The sequence below is a fragment of the Somniosus microcephalus genome, chromosome 22 (assembly GCF_052327205.1).
Source record: "Somniosus microcephalus isolate GS21.2 chromosome 22, FLI_Smic_1.0, whole genome shotgun sequence".
NCBI lineage: Eukaryota > Metazoa > Chordata > Chondrichthyes > Squaliformes > Somniosidae > Somniosus > Somniosus microcephalus.
The window spans coordinates 9,710,252-9,728,296 of NC_141008.1; the positions used below are offsets into that span (position 1 = coordinate 9,710,252).

Genomic DNA, 18,045 nt, shown 5'->3' on the forward strand with positions numbered 1-18,045 from the left:
GCTTTGGAGAGGGTGCAGAGGAGATTCACCAGGATGCTACCAGGGCTGGAACGCTTCAGCTATGAAGAGAGACTGGGCAGATTGGGTTTGTTTTCCTTGGAGCAGAGGAGGCTGAGGGGGGACATGATTGAGGTGTACAAAATTATGAGGGGCATAGGTAGGATGGATACTAAGGAGCTTTTTCCCTTAGTAGAAGGGTCAATAACTAGGGGGCATAGATTCAAGGTAAAGGGCGGGAGGTTTAGAGGGGATTTGAGAAAGAACTTTTTCACCCAGAGGGTGGTTGGAGTCTGGAACTCACTGCCTGAAAGGGTTGTGGAGGCTGGAACCCTCACAACATTCAAGAAGCATTTGGATGAGCACTTGAAATGCCATAGCATACAAGGCTACGGACCAAATGCTGGAATATGGGATTAGATTAGACATGGCATGATGGCCGGCGCGGACACGATGGGCCGAAGGGCCTCTATCCGTGCTGTATAACTCTATGACTCTAAGCTGGGGTTGTTCTCCTTAGAGCAGAGAAAATTGAGAGGAGATTTGATAGATGTGTTCAAAATCATGAGGGGTCGAGACAGAGTAGATAGAGAGAAACTGTTCCCATTGGCGGAAGGGTCGAGAACCAGAGGACACAGATTTAAGGTGAATGACAGAAGAACCAAAGGCGACATGAGGGAAAACTTTTCTATGCAGCGAGTGGTTAGGATCTGGAATGCACTGCCTGAAAGGGTGGTGGAGGCAGAATCAATCGTGGCTTTCAAAAGGGAACTGGATAAGTACCTGAAGGGAAATAAATTGCAGGGCTACGGGGAAAGGGCAGGTGAGTGGGACTAGCTGAAGTGCTCTTGCAGAGAGCCGGCACGGGCTCGGCAGGCCGAATGGCCTCCTGTGCTGTCACCATTTTATGATTCTATGATACAGTAACCAGTCCTCTTTTCTTCTGAACTCGTGGGCTAAATCAAACTCCCAGATTACATAGATACATAGAAGATAGGAGCAGGAGTAGGCCATTCGGCCCTTCGTGCCTGCTCCGCCATTCGATGAGATCATGGCTGATCCTTTAATTCAGTATCCCGTCCCCGCCTTCTCTCCGTAACCCTTAACCCCTTTTGCCCGTAGAAATATATTTAATGAGCTGGCGTACACTGCCCTCTGTGGCAATGAGTTCCACAGGTTCACCACTCTCTGAGTGAAGAAATTCCCCCTCATCTCTGTCCTAAATGGTTTAGCCCTTATCCTTAAATTATGTCCTCTAGTTCTGTTCTCACCCGCCAAGGGAAACATTCCTTCTGCATCCAGTCTGTCTAGACCTGTCAGAATTTTATACACTTCTATGAGGTCCCCTCTCAATCTTCTAAACTCCAGTGTGTACATCCCTAAACTACATAGTCTCTCCTCATAGGTCATTCCCGCCATTCCTGGTATCAGCCTGGTGAATCGCCGCTGCACCCCCTCCATGGCAAGAACATCCTTCCTCAGATGAGGCGACCAAAACTGTACACAGTACTCGAGGTGTGGTCTCACCAGTGCCCTGTACAGCTGCAGCAAGGTATCCCTGTTCCTGTATTCTAACCCTTTTGCTATGAAGGCCAGCATACCGTTTGCCTTCTTGACCGCCTGTTGCACCTGCATGCTCGCCTTCAGTGACTGGTGTACAAGAACACCCAGGTCTCTCTGTACTTCCCCCTCTCCCAATCTATTGCCATTTAAATAATAATTTGCCCTCCCGTTCCTGCACCCAAGGTGGATAACTTCGCACTTGTCCACATTATAGTGCATCTGCCATTTATCCGCCCAATCGCCCAGTCTGTCCAAATCGCTCTGGAGCTTCCTGGTCTCTTCCTCTGAGCCCACCCCCCCTCCTAGTTTAGTGTCGTCTGCAAATTTGGAAATGCTGCATCCGACTCCCTGATCCAGGTCATTAATGTAAATTGTGAACAGCTGGGGGCCCAGGACAGATCCCTGTGGTACCCCACTTGTTACTGCCTGCCATTCAGAAAATGAGCCGTTTATTCCAACTCTCTGTTTTCTATCTGACAGCCAGTTCCCTATCCACGCCAAAACTTTCCCCTTTATCCCATGAGCCTCAATTTTCCATGCTAATCTTTTATGTGGGACCTTATCGAAGGCCTTTTGGAAGTCCAGGTACACCACATCTACTGGCTCTCCCCCATCTATTCTACCAGTTACTCCCTCAAAAAATTCCAATAGATTAGTCAAGCACGATTTACCCTTTGTAAATCCATGTTGACTCTGTCCTATCCTGTCCCCATTTGCTAAGTGCTCCGCTATTTCATCCTTAATGATGGACTCCAGCATTTTGCCCACAACTGATGTAAGGCTTACAGGTCTGTAATTACCTGCTTTTTCCCTACCCCCCTTTTTGAATAGTGGGGTAACGTTAGCTACCCTCCAATCCATCGGTACTGTTCCCGAGTCTAATGAATTCTGAAAAATCATCCTTAGTGCATCCGCTATCTCTAGGGCCACCTCCTTCAGTACCCTAGGATGCATGTTATCAGGCCCTGGGGATTTGTCCACCTTCAATCCCTTTAGCTTCCTTAACACCATATCCTTAGAGATATTGATTTGCGTCAGTTCCTCCTTTGCCAATGTCCCTATTTTTCCCGATATCCCAGGGAGGTTTTTTGTGTCTTCCTTCGTAAAGACTGACCCAAAGTATGCATTTAGTTGATCTGCCATTTCCTTATTTCCCATTATATATTCCCCCGTATCTGACTGCAATGGACCAACTTTGGTTTTCACCAGTCTTTTCCTTTTGATATACTTATAAAAGCTTTTGGAGTTAGTTTTTATATTTTCCGCCAGCTTGTTTTCGTAAGCTATTTTGCCCCTCTTGATTATGCCCTTTGCCCTCCTTTGCTCTATCTTAAACTGTTCCCAATCTTCCGCTCTGGCGCTTTTTTTGGCTATTTTATACGCCCTATCTTTGGATTTTATGCTGTCTCTAATTTCCCCAAATTAACTTTGCTCCCTTCACATGACATATTTATCTTAGAATCACAGCAATTACAGCACAGGATGAGGCCATTCGACCCATAATGCCAGTGCTAGCTCTTTGACTGGAGTTATCTGTTCTAATCCCATCTTCCTGTGCATCGTGGGCCTCCTCTCCTCAGTGCCAAAAGGCCTGTGCCAGATTACAGAGAGTGAACACTTCAAATAAAGACCAGCCTCAGACACTGCAGTGAGCCACACGGCTACTGATACACAATTGCTGCTCTGGCCCTTTAAACTGCAGCAGCAGCACTGGATTCTTCTCCCCGCAGAGGTGACCTGCCCGTCGTACTGATCCAGTTGTTTTAACTAATGATATAGGGCTAGATTTTCCTCACTGGTGGATTTACCACCGAAATACCACTGAAACTGCAGAGATTTACAGATTCTTCGGCTGAGGTGGTGCTGTCTGTAATCTGGCCCCGCTTTTCGGACCTGAGGGAAGATGGCCCCTAAAGGGCATGATTTTGGCCTTGGCGGGAGGTGGCCTTTGCAGTGAGTGCCACTTCCAGCAATCACCACATGGCGGCTCAGTGCTGGAAGACATTCACTGAGCTTTTCAGGGCAGTCAAGATATTAGGAGTCAGTCATACCTTGTAAACGTGAACTGTAATAAGCATGTATCCCAGCTACAGTCACCCTGTCAACACCACCCTGTCAGTACCACAATTACCATTGCTCCTGCAATGTTCCTTTACTCATGTAACAGAGCAGTGGAAGGCTCGCATGATCGGCATTTCATGGCCAGCACTTGTTCTAACCCTCCTTCTGAATCCTGGGTTGTATCCCATATGAGGGCAAGCAGTGAGCCTTCACTCTCTCTCATTTCTTGTTAAAGATAAAACATCCCATAACAGAGACAACCAAGGACCACCTCAATCCCCCAAGGTTCAGGCAGAAAATCAACACCAAGAACTTGATACCTCAACTGTGTTACTGCTTCATGAGGCACAGCCTTCTGAAGCCAGGGCTCATGGTGCAGTAGTCCTGACTGGATCTGTAGATAGAGAGGTGTAGGTACCAGGGGGAAAGGTGAAAAGGCTGCCCACGGTGCCTGCTTACCCTGGCGTGGTGTACGGTGGTCCTAATCCTCCTCTGCCTGCATCTCAAGGCAGAAGAAAATGGGGAGGCCTAAGGGAGACCCTATTGTGTCAGCCATGGCTCAGTCGGTAGCACTCTCTCCTCTGAGTCAGAAGGTTGTGGGTTCAAGTCCCACTCCAGGGACTTGAGGACGAAAATCTGGGCAGTCACTCCCAGTGCAGTACTGAGGGAGTGCTGCAATGTCGGTGGTGCCGTCTTTTAGATGAGACGTTAAACCGAGGCCCTGTCTGCCGTCTCAGGTGGACATAAAAGATCCCATGGCACTATTTCGAAGAGGAGCAGGGGAGTTATCCAGTTTCCTGGCCAATATTTATCCCTCAATCAACATCACAAAAACAGATTATCTGGTCATTATCACATTGTTGTTTGTGGGAGCTTGCTGTGCGCAAATTGGCTGCCGCGTTTCCTACATTACAACAGTGACTTCACTTTAAAAAGTACTTCACCTGCTGTAAAGTGCTTTGGGACATCCTGAGGTCGTGAAAGGCGCTATATAAATGCAAGTCTCTCTCTCTCTATTGGTTGCTGAGGCCTAGTCTGCAACCGTACTACTTTTAAAAAGACGTCAAAAATACTTAATACATTTTAAATACTTAAATACAGGAAACTTCGCGATATCTGGCACCGACGGGACCGGCATGATGCCGATCTATGAAAACTTCCGGACAGACCAGCGCTAATGTTGAAGCATACGGAGGTTTTCATCTCCGTATCTGACAACAAACACTGTTGCTTAGCAACAGCTTGTAAACAGTCGGCCCGTACCTTGGAAGCGTCTCTGTAGCTTAGCAAGTTTCAGAGAGGCTTTCCAGAGACTGACTGTTTAAAAAAATGCTAGGAGAAGAAAAAAAAAGAAAAAAAACCTAACAAAACGGCTGCTGATTTCTGCCGTTAGATCGAGGTTTCCGGCCATACAACCTCCGGATAAACCAAAGTTTACTGTATACTATAAAAAGACTTGAAGCAACTTAAGAAAAACGTAAGATACTTCAAAAAAACTTATCAAAGGCCGTCTCCAGCTCAACAGCTGGAGTCCATTCATGGTACTTGCTACTAAAGCTTTCACTAGCTGACTTCCAACCTTCGCCCCTTCCTCTGCCTGATTCAGCATTTCCCTTACCACTGCTTCCGCATCCATGTTGATCAACAAAAATTCTCCACTATAAAACAACAAAATTAGTGTATTACTGAATTTATCTGTGGATTGCTCCGATTCCTTGTGGCCTTCTGCAGTGGTGCGCCTCTGACCGCCAGCACCTCTTCATCTGAGGCATCCTCTCCCATGTGCAGGAGGAAAGGGAAAGGGAGCCTTCCAGAAATACTGCCCACCTGCTTTCCTGGATGAGCCAGAGTTTTCCCCAGCTTAACGTCAACAAGAACAATGTCGGCCTGTTCGGCTGCCACCAGAAACTCCACAATCGATGCCCCTCCCTGGTGAACCCAATGGTGAACCCAATGGTGCACGATCTTGGTGTCCGGTTTGACCCTGAGTTGAGCTTCAAACCCCACATCCAGTCCATCACCTGGTTCAACCTACGTCTCATCTTCTGCCTCGGTCCCTCCCTCACCCACACTGCCATTGAAACTCCATGCATCATTTCTTCAATGCTCCCCTTGCCAGTGTTAGCTCTTCAATTGGAACTATCTAACTCTGCTCCCACTTCCCTGCCCGTTCTCCGTATCCTTTCAAATACTCCTTTTCCAATTCCCTTTTAAATGATGTTACAGTCTTTTCTCAATAGCCCTTGTGGTAAAGCATTCCATGTTGTAATAATCTTGTGTGAAAACATTTCTTCTAACTCCCCCCTTTGCTCTTCCAGTGATAGTTTACAGTCTGTGCCCACTTGCTACCGATTTGCTAACCAGCGAGAACACGCTTTCATTGTTTATACGCCAAATCCTTTCATATTTCTGAAAACCTCTCGTAGATCCTCCAGTGAAAACGAACAACAGGTTGGATCTTGCTGGAGCGGGGCATCTCACGGTGTGCCCCGTTCGTTAGACTTTGTCCTGCATCCTTCACCTCAAAAAACTTTTGCGCCATAACTTGCTGGTAGTGCGAGCTGATAACGGGTCAACTGGGCATCTGGGACCTCAGTGAAGGTGGGACCAACGGCATATCTCCTTAACCAATGAGACTTAAGGATTGAGAAAGAACCAGAGGAATGACAGAGAAGGAAATCGGGTGAATTAAAGTCAAATCAGGTACAGAAAGAAAAATAAACAGAGGGATTAAGAGATAGAGAGAAAAGAGACAGAAAGGTAAAGAAAGACATTTCTTTTTTAATTGTCATTTTTTAAATCTCTAAACAATTTACTACATGCAGGAATGAGATTGAACAGTTTCAATTGTTCCCTTTTTGGGCCAGAGAGATTGCTTGGCATTGCATTAGCAATTATCACGTTGTTAAAAAGGTGCTTACGCTGTTAAGTTCCAGCCCCAACTTTCTGTGGCAAGTTTAATGGACAATTAATGTGCAAATCCAACAGTTATTATAAATAACGGGGAGTCTAAGGGGGAGTTGCCGTTTGTACGAAGCAAGCGGCGGAAAGGTGGAAGCCGTCCAGCAAGTCTGGAGATTCGCAACTCAGAGTATCTGTTAATTCCCTGAACTTGCTGGTTGATTTGCGCATTAACAACAGTGTGCGTCGTTAACATGCCGTTATTTTTCCAGCAAGATCCTACTGAATGTTTCACGCCTTTCATTATTTGTATAGCCTCTCATTCCTGTTACCGTCGTGGTGAATGGCTCCTACAACATGTTAGCCCTAAAGGTTTTCCCTGTCCCTAAAAACTCAGTCCTCATACATACAAGATAAAAATACAGAAACACAAATATCCTACCTTTGCCAGGCTGGACAAATCATCGTCTTTATTCTTGTGTAACTGCTTAAATAAATAAATTTACAGTAAGCGAAGCAGTGTAATATCAATTAATAACACCGCTAAAGTCAATAGCATTTTAATTTCACGAAGAAGCAAGTGAGGCTAAACTGTCGTTATAGTGTGCGTCCAGTTGGTTTCCGTGATATTCCTTATTGCATGCAACACAAAACATTGTCAATTTGTTCCTTCTCAAGGACTGATGCATGAGCACAACCGCTAGCTCACAACTCCTTCAACTGGAGGTCAATTGAAATCCAGATGAAAAGAACAGTTAAAAATCAACCATCCGTACCAGACTTGCTAATCCAATACTTGAACTAGCAAACTCGGATTATTAGTGAGATTTGGAGGGGCACACCTGTCACTAGTGGCTCACATTCTTCCTGCATGGCTTCAGGTAGAGCACAGCATTAAAGCAGAGCATTAGAACAGTCAGCATTCCAATGTTTGTGTAAAATTCTATCACAGATTTCCTGACCGAGTACCATAACACATGCTACTCCCCAACACTACTAAACAGAAACAGACACAAATAAAGAAAACAGTACTGTACTCACTCTCTTTTTAAAATAGATCCTCCATTTATGATATTCTTTAATTACAACCTCAATCTTCCTTTTCCAATAGTTGCCCTCCAATACGATTGCCTGTAACAGGGAGAAACAAACTTACTGATTATTACAGGAAGCAGTAAACAGAAAGTGCCCCAGTTGATGCTCTGGAACAAGTGTGCCATGTTTCAGGGACTCGCTACATTACAGGTTTGAACCACATAAGTGAGCCCGATGCCCAGGTTTAATATGTTGCATTTAGGTAACCAACAGGAAGGTTTTGCGAGACATTCAGAGAATGATGTCATGGCCTCTTTCTGTGCTATATGATTCTATGAATGTAGCTGTTGCTGCAAACATCACAAGTGCAGCTCAGGGTACAAGCAGAGACCGGAAATGGATCTCCACGAGATGGAAATACCTGACTGACCATCTCTTCATAAATGTTTAGAACAAATTGTAGAGAGGTGGGGGAAGTACTTTGCAATGAATGATGTAAACAATGCAGATTATGGGGCAATATGATAGAAGTGTTTAAGATGGGACAGGGTACAGGAAACTTTGGTTTATCCGGAGGTTGTATGGCCGGAAACCTCGATCTAACGGCAGAAATCAGCAGCCGTTTTGTTAGGTTTTTTTTCTTTTTTTTTCTTCTCCTAGCATTTTTTTAAACAGTCAGTCTCTGGAAAGCCTCTCTGAAGCTGTTGCTAAGCTACAGAGGCGCTTCCAAGGTATGGGCCGACTGTTTACAAGCTGTTGCTAAGCAAGTGTTTGTTGTCAGATACGGAGATGAAAACCTCCGTATCCTTCAACATTAGCGCTGGTCTGTCCGGAAGTTTTCATAGATCGGCATCACGCCGGTCCCGTCGGTGCCGGATATCGTGAAGTTTCCTGTATATAGAAGCAGACTGTTTGCAGTAGTTGAGGGGCCATAGATACAAGATTCAATGAGAGATTTCGAACAGAGGGCAGGGGACACTTCTTTACACGGAGTTGTGAGGCTGTGGAATTCACTCCCAGGGTTAGAGGCTGAGGCAGAAACTACAAGGAGGTTGAAGGTTAGATTGGATAGGGGGGAAGAAGGAAAAGGGGATGAAGGGATATGGGAAAAGGATGGGTAAAATGTGATGGGGCCTATTTGCAGATGTGGAGGGTAAACACCCACGATGACTAACAATAATTCCATGCCTACCCTAATCTCAATCGTTTATCCCCCTTTCCGTCAACTACCTATCTAATGTGGCGTTAAATGATGACACGATCTCAGCTTCAATCACTAACCCTGGTACAGCATTCCACAGCCACTGTGTAAAAAAAAGTTTCTCCTGCGCTCTGTCCGAAATCTTTTACATTTAACCTTATAACTAGGTTTCCTCATTCTGAATCCTCAGCCACTTTGTCTCTATCTACTCTCTCCCATTCCTTCATCATTTTGAACACCTCTCTATCAATTCACCCTATTACCTCCTCAAACAAAAACAGTCCCAATTTTTCAAGTCTTTTTGTATTTGTATCTCCTCAAACTAGGCAGCAAAGTAGTGAATTTTCATTGTGGCCTCTCTAACGCCTCGCTATCCTTCTTATAGTGTACAGCCCAAAACTGCACAAAGTACTAAACCCAAATCATTGATGCACAGTGAACAGAAACCGTTCCAAAATCCTGTGGGACACCACGACCCACTTCCACTGCCCTTAACTCCTACTCTCTCCCTTCGAACTAGTTTCGAATTCAGTTTGTTAACCCTCTCCTAATTCCATACCCCTTGGTGACAGGTTGTTTTCCGGGTGAACTCTTTCATAACTTTCCCTGTGGAATGCCACCAGCAGCATGAGAGAACACGGCACTCATTCCTTTCCCCAAAGCGATGCCTACCATGGATTCCACTTGTAAGAAATCGTGAATTGGAAGAAATAACTTGACAAAAAATTCTCTTCAGACTGGTGTTAGAATAACTGGATAGACGCTTAGAATTTGCTGATGTTCTCGGTTCCCTGCGGATGTTATAACATTCTGCACCATGGTGGTGACCTTGTTTCCAGACTAGCTGTCTGCTGCTTGTGTGCTAGAAAGGTTGTTGACTGTATCTTTGGTAATCTACCCCAGGCCCACCCCTAAAAAGAGTAAAAGAGACATCTAAAGAGCTTTTAGCACAGACGGTGAAGGGAAGGGAAGAGCTGTTCACACACGCCAGCCATCTGTCCGATCGGGACAGACACCAGCTGCTTGTCACGATCGTATGTCTATCTTGATTGCGTGTTGTACTTAACTTAAACTGCCGCTCCTGAATAAAATGCCGTACAACTCCTAAGACCCTTTGGGTAATCTGTGTGTGAGCTTACACACTGCCTTCCTGAACAGAAAAAGGTCCCATTCCATTCATGTGTAGGTCACCAAGCACCTGTTGCTGGGCAGTCCCTCGGTATTGGTCTATGTTACAGCAAACCCCTGGGCGGCTATAGGGGAAGGGAAGCCTGGTGTTCAGACTTTCTCCATCACTCCCTCAGGATGTTAGAGCCACACAAGACAACCTGTTTATCCTATAGAATACCCCCATAATCTGCATTATTCAAATGAATGTCAATTGTAAACCAGCAAACTGTTTTATTTTCCATGAAATAAATATCTGGAGAGAATACTGTTTCACAGTGGTGTTACATATTGCTCCTTGTAACATCAATAAATTACACTTGATAAGGACCTACCTTAACTTTATTAGTCAGGTAAAGGATCGGGAAAGATGGGCACGGATTTGAGGCGCAACAACCCATTCAAGGACTTGAGAGAAATGGGAGGTTGGAGATGGGGGCAGTAGTTTGTAAGGACAGAGGGGTCAAAGTTGGGGGGTTTTTTCAGGAGAGTGGTGTTTACGGCAGATTTGAAGGGGAGTGATACAGTACCTGAGGAGAGAGAACCATTAACAATATCAGCTAATATGGGACCAGGATGGGAAGTTGGGTGGTCAGCAGTTTGGTGGGAATAGGGTCGAGGGAGCAGGAGGTGGGTCTCATGGACAAGATGAGTGGGGAGAGGTCACACTATGGCATTCTGGGAATTGCACTGCATGGTGGGTAACTCCTTTAAGTGACAGTGATCAAGTCCAGGCAATTATCAACATGAAACCCAAGATAAGTGAGAGATGCTGAAACCTGATGGTAGTCAAAGACAATTTATAGATAAACTTCCTCATGTTAATGCAAAATAGGTCATTTTTAAATGTGTTTATGATGTTAGAAACCTTATTTTGACCTTGTTGGCAGGCTGAGAAAAGAAATTTTTAAGAAGTATGTTAAGCTATTTCCAGATTTTTATTGGTAGATTTTTCCCAAGTCCTGTCTGGGATAGAGGTCAGCTATTAGTTTAAACAGTTGTGTCATTTGTGATTTTCTGAAAATCTGAACAAATGATGTCACAGGAACTTCACTATCTACTTTATTTGTAACATTCTCAAAGAAGTTTGTCAACCATAGCCGTACCCCGGGAATCCACAGTCTCAGTTTCTTATTAAGACTATGGGGGTGATTTTCATTCAGAAGTCGGGAAGGAGGCGGAACTACAACTTTCGGGGTTGTAGTCCCGCCTCCATCGAGATGCAGCCAATCCACGCAATTTTAACTTGATTGACCTTGTTGAGCCCGCCCAGCGGTGACATCACAGACTGAAATTTCATCTGTCAAGACGTTTGAAGCTGTCAAACACTGACAGTCTTACTTCTAACCTGAGTCCTTCTCCACAGACTCAGTTAGAAATCTCTCCTGCACAGGAAGCTGTAGGCTGTCACTTTTGACAGTTCGCAGCCATTCTGCTTTCTGTGCCGGTGAGATGAGGGACTCCCTGAACCTAGAGGAAGGAAGGCTGAAAAGGTAAGAAAATGTATGTAAAACTTATTTAATCACTTTAGACACACCAAACACACTTACCTTTGCACTCATGCACACATCACTCACCTGAACCCCGACGGCCCGACTCCTCCAACTTGGCGTGGTTTGGAGCCGTCGGGATTCCCACAGTTCAAGCTTAAAAATAGGGATTAGGCTAAAAACTGCCTGTTAACTACCTGTTAACAGGCAGTTAATTGGCACTAATCCCTTCCTGCCTCGGGTAGGCGGGTCCCAGTGCGGGGCGGGTACCCACCTCCTTTGAAATTGGCATGGAGGCGGGTTTGGGGCGGGATGGGGTCGGGACCCCCGATTTCGGGAATTTAACCCCCCGCACGCCTCCAATCCCGACTCCACGGCTCAATGAAAATCGAGGCCTATAACTCAAAATGGTTTCCATCATTTTACTCATTACTGATGTTAGTCATAACTGTTACAAGGAAAAAAACAAGTGGGTTCTACTGACCTCTGGTTTACGGTGTTCATCGGCCTCAGTTCCTTCCAATGGAGTGATAAACCCACACACAGGATTTTTCCTCTTCTCTACATCTATGAGAAGTACAAAACAATCAGTTCTGCGGAAACATTAATTTGACCTAACAATTGAATTCATCTGAAACACGACAATGTTTGAACATTCATGGCACAAAGACCTCATCACTGATCCCGAGACAGGCAAAACCTGCTGACAGAAAGAACGGGTTGACTTGCGTTTCTATGGAGCCTAATCAATTCTGTCAAACAACAAGAAATAGGCAGGGGTGAGACTTGACTATTCCAACGCACTCCTGGCTGGCCTCCCACGTTCTACCCTACATAAACTTGAGGTCATCCAAAACTCTGCTGTCCGTGTCCTAACTCGCATCAACTTCCATTCACCCATCACCCCGGTGCTCGCTGACCTACATTGGCTCCCGGTTAAGCAACGCCTCGATTTTAAAATTCTCATTCTTGTTTTTAAGTCCCTCCATGGTGTTGCCCCTCCCTATCTCTGGTGGCATTGGGCGGGGCCAGCCGGCCGGCCGGCCGGGGCGGGGGTGGTCGGAGGGCACGGCTCTCGCCGGGGGGGGGGGGGGGGGGGGGGGGAGGGCACGGTGGGAGGGCGCAGCTCTCGCGGGGGGCGGGTCAAACATCATGAGATCAACTGTCAACGTGACCAAACCTCCAGGAATATGTAGAGTTGCGACACTAGTCTAGCCAACTTTTGGCATGCAGTCACTGTTATTTTGTACACATGGCAACTGGCTTGCACACAAGGTCCCTCAAACAATAATGAGATAAACAATGATGGGTTAATCTGTTTTGGTGGTTTTTGTTGAGGGACATATGTTTGGCCACATTTCAGGAGAACTCACTGCTCTTCAAATAGTACCACAGAGCTTCACTTTAATATCTCTTCCAAAAGACTGCACCTCCAACAATGCAGCACTCCCGCATTACTGCACTAAAGTGTCAGCTTGGATAATGTGCTAAAATCAGGGATGAAACTGAGCCAAACTGACATTTAGGAGCAGAAATATACATATATGGATATAGGGGAGATGTATATTATATTATGTAGGGAGAGAAAAGGATCATAGCTACCAACGAAGGCATTGCCTTTTAGTTGTTTACAGCCATATAGAAACAGGAGGAGGCCATTCAGCCCCTTGACCCTGTTCCGCCATTCAGTTAGACTATGGCTGATTTGTATCTTAACTCCATCCATCAATCTCAGTTTTGACATTTTCAATTGACCCCCAGCCTCAACAGCATTGGATGGTTGTGATGGTACAGGGCAAAAGTAGGTTGGCCAGGAGCTGCCTGACTCCTAGAGATCATAACTTCTTAACTGCCAGGGGACCAACACCTCAGCATTTGAGTAAAATCTTGAAGCTCTATAAAAGATAATTTAATTTAATTTTTATGATTAGTAAGCATGTTCTCATAGGTGGATCGACTCGCACAAGAGGTTCATCATGAAAGCTCGAGGAATTGGAGGCAACCTATTTGACATGGGTAGGGAATTGGTTAGGAGACAGAGAGTAGGGATAATGGGTGTGTACTCACATTGGCAGGATGTGACTAGTGGTGTCCCCCAGGGATCTGTACTGTGGCCTCAGCTTTTCACTATGTTTATAATTGCTTTAACTTCACGGCAGTTCATCATGCTGCCATATTTATAGGGGCTGGAAGACTGAATGGGTGGCTCCTAAGCAAACAAGCATATTCTCTTCAGCCCTGTTCATGACCACCAACAAAAGATGAATGGTATTGTAATGAGACAGATGCATGCTCCTTTACATTGCTTCCGATCCAAACGGGTGCCAAGGAATAGAACAAACCCCAGGTACATCCCCCAAAATTATACAAAGCAGAAATGGATAAAGAAAGGCCGTGAATAAGAACAGAAGGGAGGAGTGATTATTATACATACACTGGGTATACCAGGCCCGCCAGATAGCATTGTTCAGGCGAATTTTGTCCCTCCACAGAAGTCTTAAGCCTTTGAACGTTTTCCATTTCGGAGACACCAGCTTTCCACTGAAACGAAAAATGAGAGCAAAACATAAGTTGATACAAAGAGTCAGTTATCCAGGCCAAGCAGCACCGATACAACGATAGCAAAATACTGCAATGTTGGAAATCCGAAATAACAACAGAAAATGCTGGAAAAACTCAGCAGGTCAGGCAACATCCGTGGAGAGAAATTTGAGTTGACGTTTCGGGTTTGACCCTTCTTCAAAACCGATACAACTTGTGCACCAGCCACATTGTGCCAGCACTGCTTACCTCTCGTGATTTCACACAGTCAGCTCATTACAACTATTGTGCACTGGCCCAGGTGTAGGGAGCACACTTCATGCATGGACAAGATAGCCAGTGAACCAGCAGATCTTAAAGTGATGCTGCAATGAACACCTGGAAAACAATATTTAGGTAAAACAAGATTGGAGGCCAGAAAACAAGTGAGCAGGACTGACCCATTGTGGATTATGCCCTTGACCTGTTGCTCTAACCTATGCCTCACAGGAGAATCACTCTCTTTAGAACCTAGAAGCACTCTCCTATCAGAAGCAGTGCTCAGAATACATGACTAGATACAATCCAGTGAATGTAGTCTCTCGAATCCATAAGTCTTGAGTAAATGCAAGGAGAGTATGTAGGGCTCAGGAGGATTACACGGTAAAAGTACCCAGTATAGGAAACTTTCTGGTATCCGGCACTGACGGGACCGAGCTGGTGTTGTACCATCAAAACTGCCGTAGAAACCAGCGCTAATGTTAAAACATAAGGAGCTTTTGAGCTCCGTGTGAATCAACAAACCCTGTTGCTTAGCAACAGCTTCAAAACAGTCGGCCGCAGCTTAAAAGCGTCTCTGTAGCTAAGCAACAGCTTCAGCTAGACCTTGCAGAGCCTGACTGGAAAAAAAAAAGCAACGAGGAGTAAAAAAACTTATAGGAAACGGCTCCTGAATTTTGCCGGTAGAGAGAGCTTTCCGGACATTTAACCTCCGGTTAAACGAAAGTTTCCTGTACTTGCCTACTCTAAGCACATGGTCATAGCATACATGCCACAAGAATTCTCTCTCAACCTGGAGCAGCTTCACAGAGGCAGAAAGAAGTCTGCAGGCAGCCTATCAGCTCTTTGACACATGCTCATTCATGCCCATGTTGCTGCCAGGCAGACTTTGCTACTGCACTGGAACAAGATTCTAATGATGCTTATAAATCCTGCATTTGGGACCAGCAATCATGCTGCCAACAGAAGCTATCCACATGCCACATGTTCATGGACCTGCATAAGGTGGCACATGGGTTGCTTACTTCAGTGACATCATTGTGATTTTTGATAATTTGGCATCCAAAGCTTGATCCTCACCACAAATCTTTCCAAGCATCTGAACCTATGTTGTATTGCGATCCAGTGCATGCATCGGTCTCATTACAATACCATTCATTTTTCGTTGGTGGCTGTTTCATGGAGGTCGTGAACATGGGCTGAAGAGAATATGCTTGTTCACTCAGGAGCCAGTCATTCAGTCTTTCAGCCCCTCTAAATATGGCAGCAGGATGAACTGCTGTGAAATTAAAGCATTGTGACTACTACATATATCATTTTGAGTTTTGGTCACAGAATACATTTTAATGGTCTCTCTGTCTGTTCTAAAAGGCCATGAGTATGTTGGCTTTGGGGCCTTGATGGTCACAGGATGCCCTACAGGTGCAGTATTCCCTCGAGCTACTGGCAGTGTTCCAGGGGTAAACCGAGAAGAGTTTGCCCTGGTGAACAAATTGTCCAAATACTAAAATGTAGTCGTCAGGTGCAAAAAATAATCAAAAGGCTAATGGAATGTTAGCCTTTATATCGAGAGGGTTGGAATATAAAGAGGAAGAAGTTTTGCTACAGCTATACAAAGCCCTGGTTAGACCACACCTGGAGCACTGTGTACAGTTCTGGGCACCGCTCCTTAGAAAGAATATACAGGAAGCTTTCGATTAACCAGCCACTAAATAACCAGAACGCTCTATCCACTGGCAAAATTCAGGAGTCGATTCAGGTAACTTTTTTTACTTTTAGTTACTTTTTTTACTCCATTTGTTGCTGTGCAAGGGTGTAGCTGAAGCTGTTGCTAAGCTACAGAGATGCTTGCAACTTGTGCCGATTGTTTTGAAGCCGTAAGCAACAGGGTTTGTTGCTTTATACGGAGCTCTGAGCTCCGTATCTTTTAACTATAGCGTTCGGTTATCCGGCATTGTTGATGGACCGGCACCAGGTCGGTCCCGTCCATGCCTGATACCAGAAAGTTTCCTGTATTGGCCTTGGAAGGAGTGCAGCGCAGATTCACCAGAATGATACCAGGGCTCTCCCAGGGTTAGATTATGAGGAGAGATTACATAAACTGGGCTTGTATTCCCTGGAATATAGAGGGTTAAGGGGTGATTTGATTGAAGCTTTTAGGATTTTGAAAAGAATTGGTAGTGTAGATAGAGAGAAACATTTTCCGCTGGTGGGGGAGTCCAGGATAAGTGGACGTCACTTCTCTCCTGAATGGCCTGGAAATTTTACGGTTAAGAAACTTCTTCACTCAATGAGTGAAATCTGGATGCCTCTCCCACAAAAAGCAGCAGATGATTGCTCAATTAATAATTGAGATTGATAGATTTTTGTTAGACAAGGGTATTAAGAGATATGGGGGGAGAAATTCGGTATCGATCATTTTGAGGCGTGATTATCGCCGCCTACTGCAAAATTCGTCTCTATCGCCCCTGGAGGTGATTGGAGCGCTAAATCAGGCGCTACACACCTCTCTTAAGGCACTAAGGCCGAGGAGCGAGGCGCTACCTCACAGCGCTGGTGAAGCTCATGTGATGTCAGTCAGCAATGGAACACAGACACACTGGCACTGTCCAATTCTTAAAGGGGAGTTCTGACAAATGGTCATCGACCTGAAACGTTAACTCTGTTTCTCTCTTCACAGATGCTGCTTGACCTGCTGAGTTTCTCCAGCATTTTCTGTTTTTTTCTTAAAGGGGAGGGTTGATCTTGCTCTCCATCCACATCCTGCTCATTGCAGCCTTGAATCTCGGCCTGAATCTCGGCCTGGAGAGACCTGTACATCAAATCTGCTGGAAAGAACAATAGAGAGAACCAGGGAAAGAGCTCAGAGTGCAGCCCCCACAGTCTCTTCTAAATCGATACAAGGGAGGGCAAATCAAAACCAACCTGCAAAACTCCTTCACACAGCGTTGAATCTCTCCAGAAGTCTCTCTCTCTCTCTCTGAATGTGTGGTGCAAAAATGTCACCGACAAAAAAAGGCAGGAAGTGGTCGCCTTTAAATAGCGCTCCCCTGGTCCCTTTCCGACAGTATAATGGTCCCCTCAACCTGTCGTTGCTAGCGGCAGGCGGTAAGGCAGGGGGCGCCACTCAATTTCCGGTCCGGGGCGCTACCGGGGCGTTGCGCACTCGAATGACGTCGCGATCTGCCGGCGCAGGAGATCGTGGCGGTATTGTTTAGCGCCGCCGCAAAATGTCCGCTCAATTTCGCGAGAGGCGCAGGTCTCGCCGCGCCCGGGCGCTAGTTGGTTAGCGCCCCACTTATCGCCCTCTTAATGCGCTAACGGGAGGCACTAACAACTGAATTTCTCCCCCATGGAGCCAAGGCAGGTGGATGAAGTTAGAATACAGATCAGCCATGATCTCATTGAATAGCGGAAGATTCGAGGGGCTGAATGGCCTCCTATGCTCCAACATCGATTTATCTCCTTTTCCTTAAACCACCGATCTAGCTTGACTCCTATTCTTATTTCCCCTCCCTTTAACCAGTTTTTAATCCAACTTGCTAACCTTCCCCTATTGCCATATCCCTTAATCTTCTCCAATAATCTCCTGTATGGTACCTTGTCAAAGGTTTTCTGAAAGTCCATGTGCACCACATCCACCGCATTTCCTCCATCACACCATATCTGTCACCTCCTCAAAGAGCTCTATCAGGCTTGTTAAGCTCGCTCTTCCTTTCTGAACTCGGTCTTTAATGCTTCTAATTATATTCTTGTCATCTACGTATTGAGTAATTTTATCATTAAAGATTCCAAACTACTCTCTACCACAGATGCTAAACTAATTAGCCT

At 45.5% G+C, this 18,045-nt stretch overlaps 1 protein-coding gene across 6 annotated transcripts in view; it reads right to left on the reverse strand.

The window, feature by feature from the left end:
• mlxipl (MLX interacting protein like) overlaps positions 1-18,045 on the reverse strand; it is a 273,904-nt gene that overhangs the window by 223,142 nt on the left and 32,717 nt on the right. For 5 of the 6 annotated variants that reach the window (XM_085964156.1, XM_085964158.1, XM_085964153.1 and 2 more), the window contains exons 2-5: positions 13,850-13,956; positions 11,900-11,982; positions 7,564-7,653; positions 6,965-7,009 (exon numbers count right to left, since the gene is read on the reverse strand). In XM_085964156.1, coding sequence (XP_085820282.1) covers positions 6,965-7,009; positions 7,564-7,653; positions 11,900-11,982; positions 13,850-13,956 — 325 coding nt within the window. The remainder of the gene's footprint in view (positions 1-6,964; positions 7,010-7,563; positions 7,654-11,899; positions 11,983-13,849; positions 13,957-18,045) is intronic. The other variant, XM_085964155.1, reaches the window with a different exon arrangement.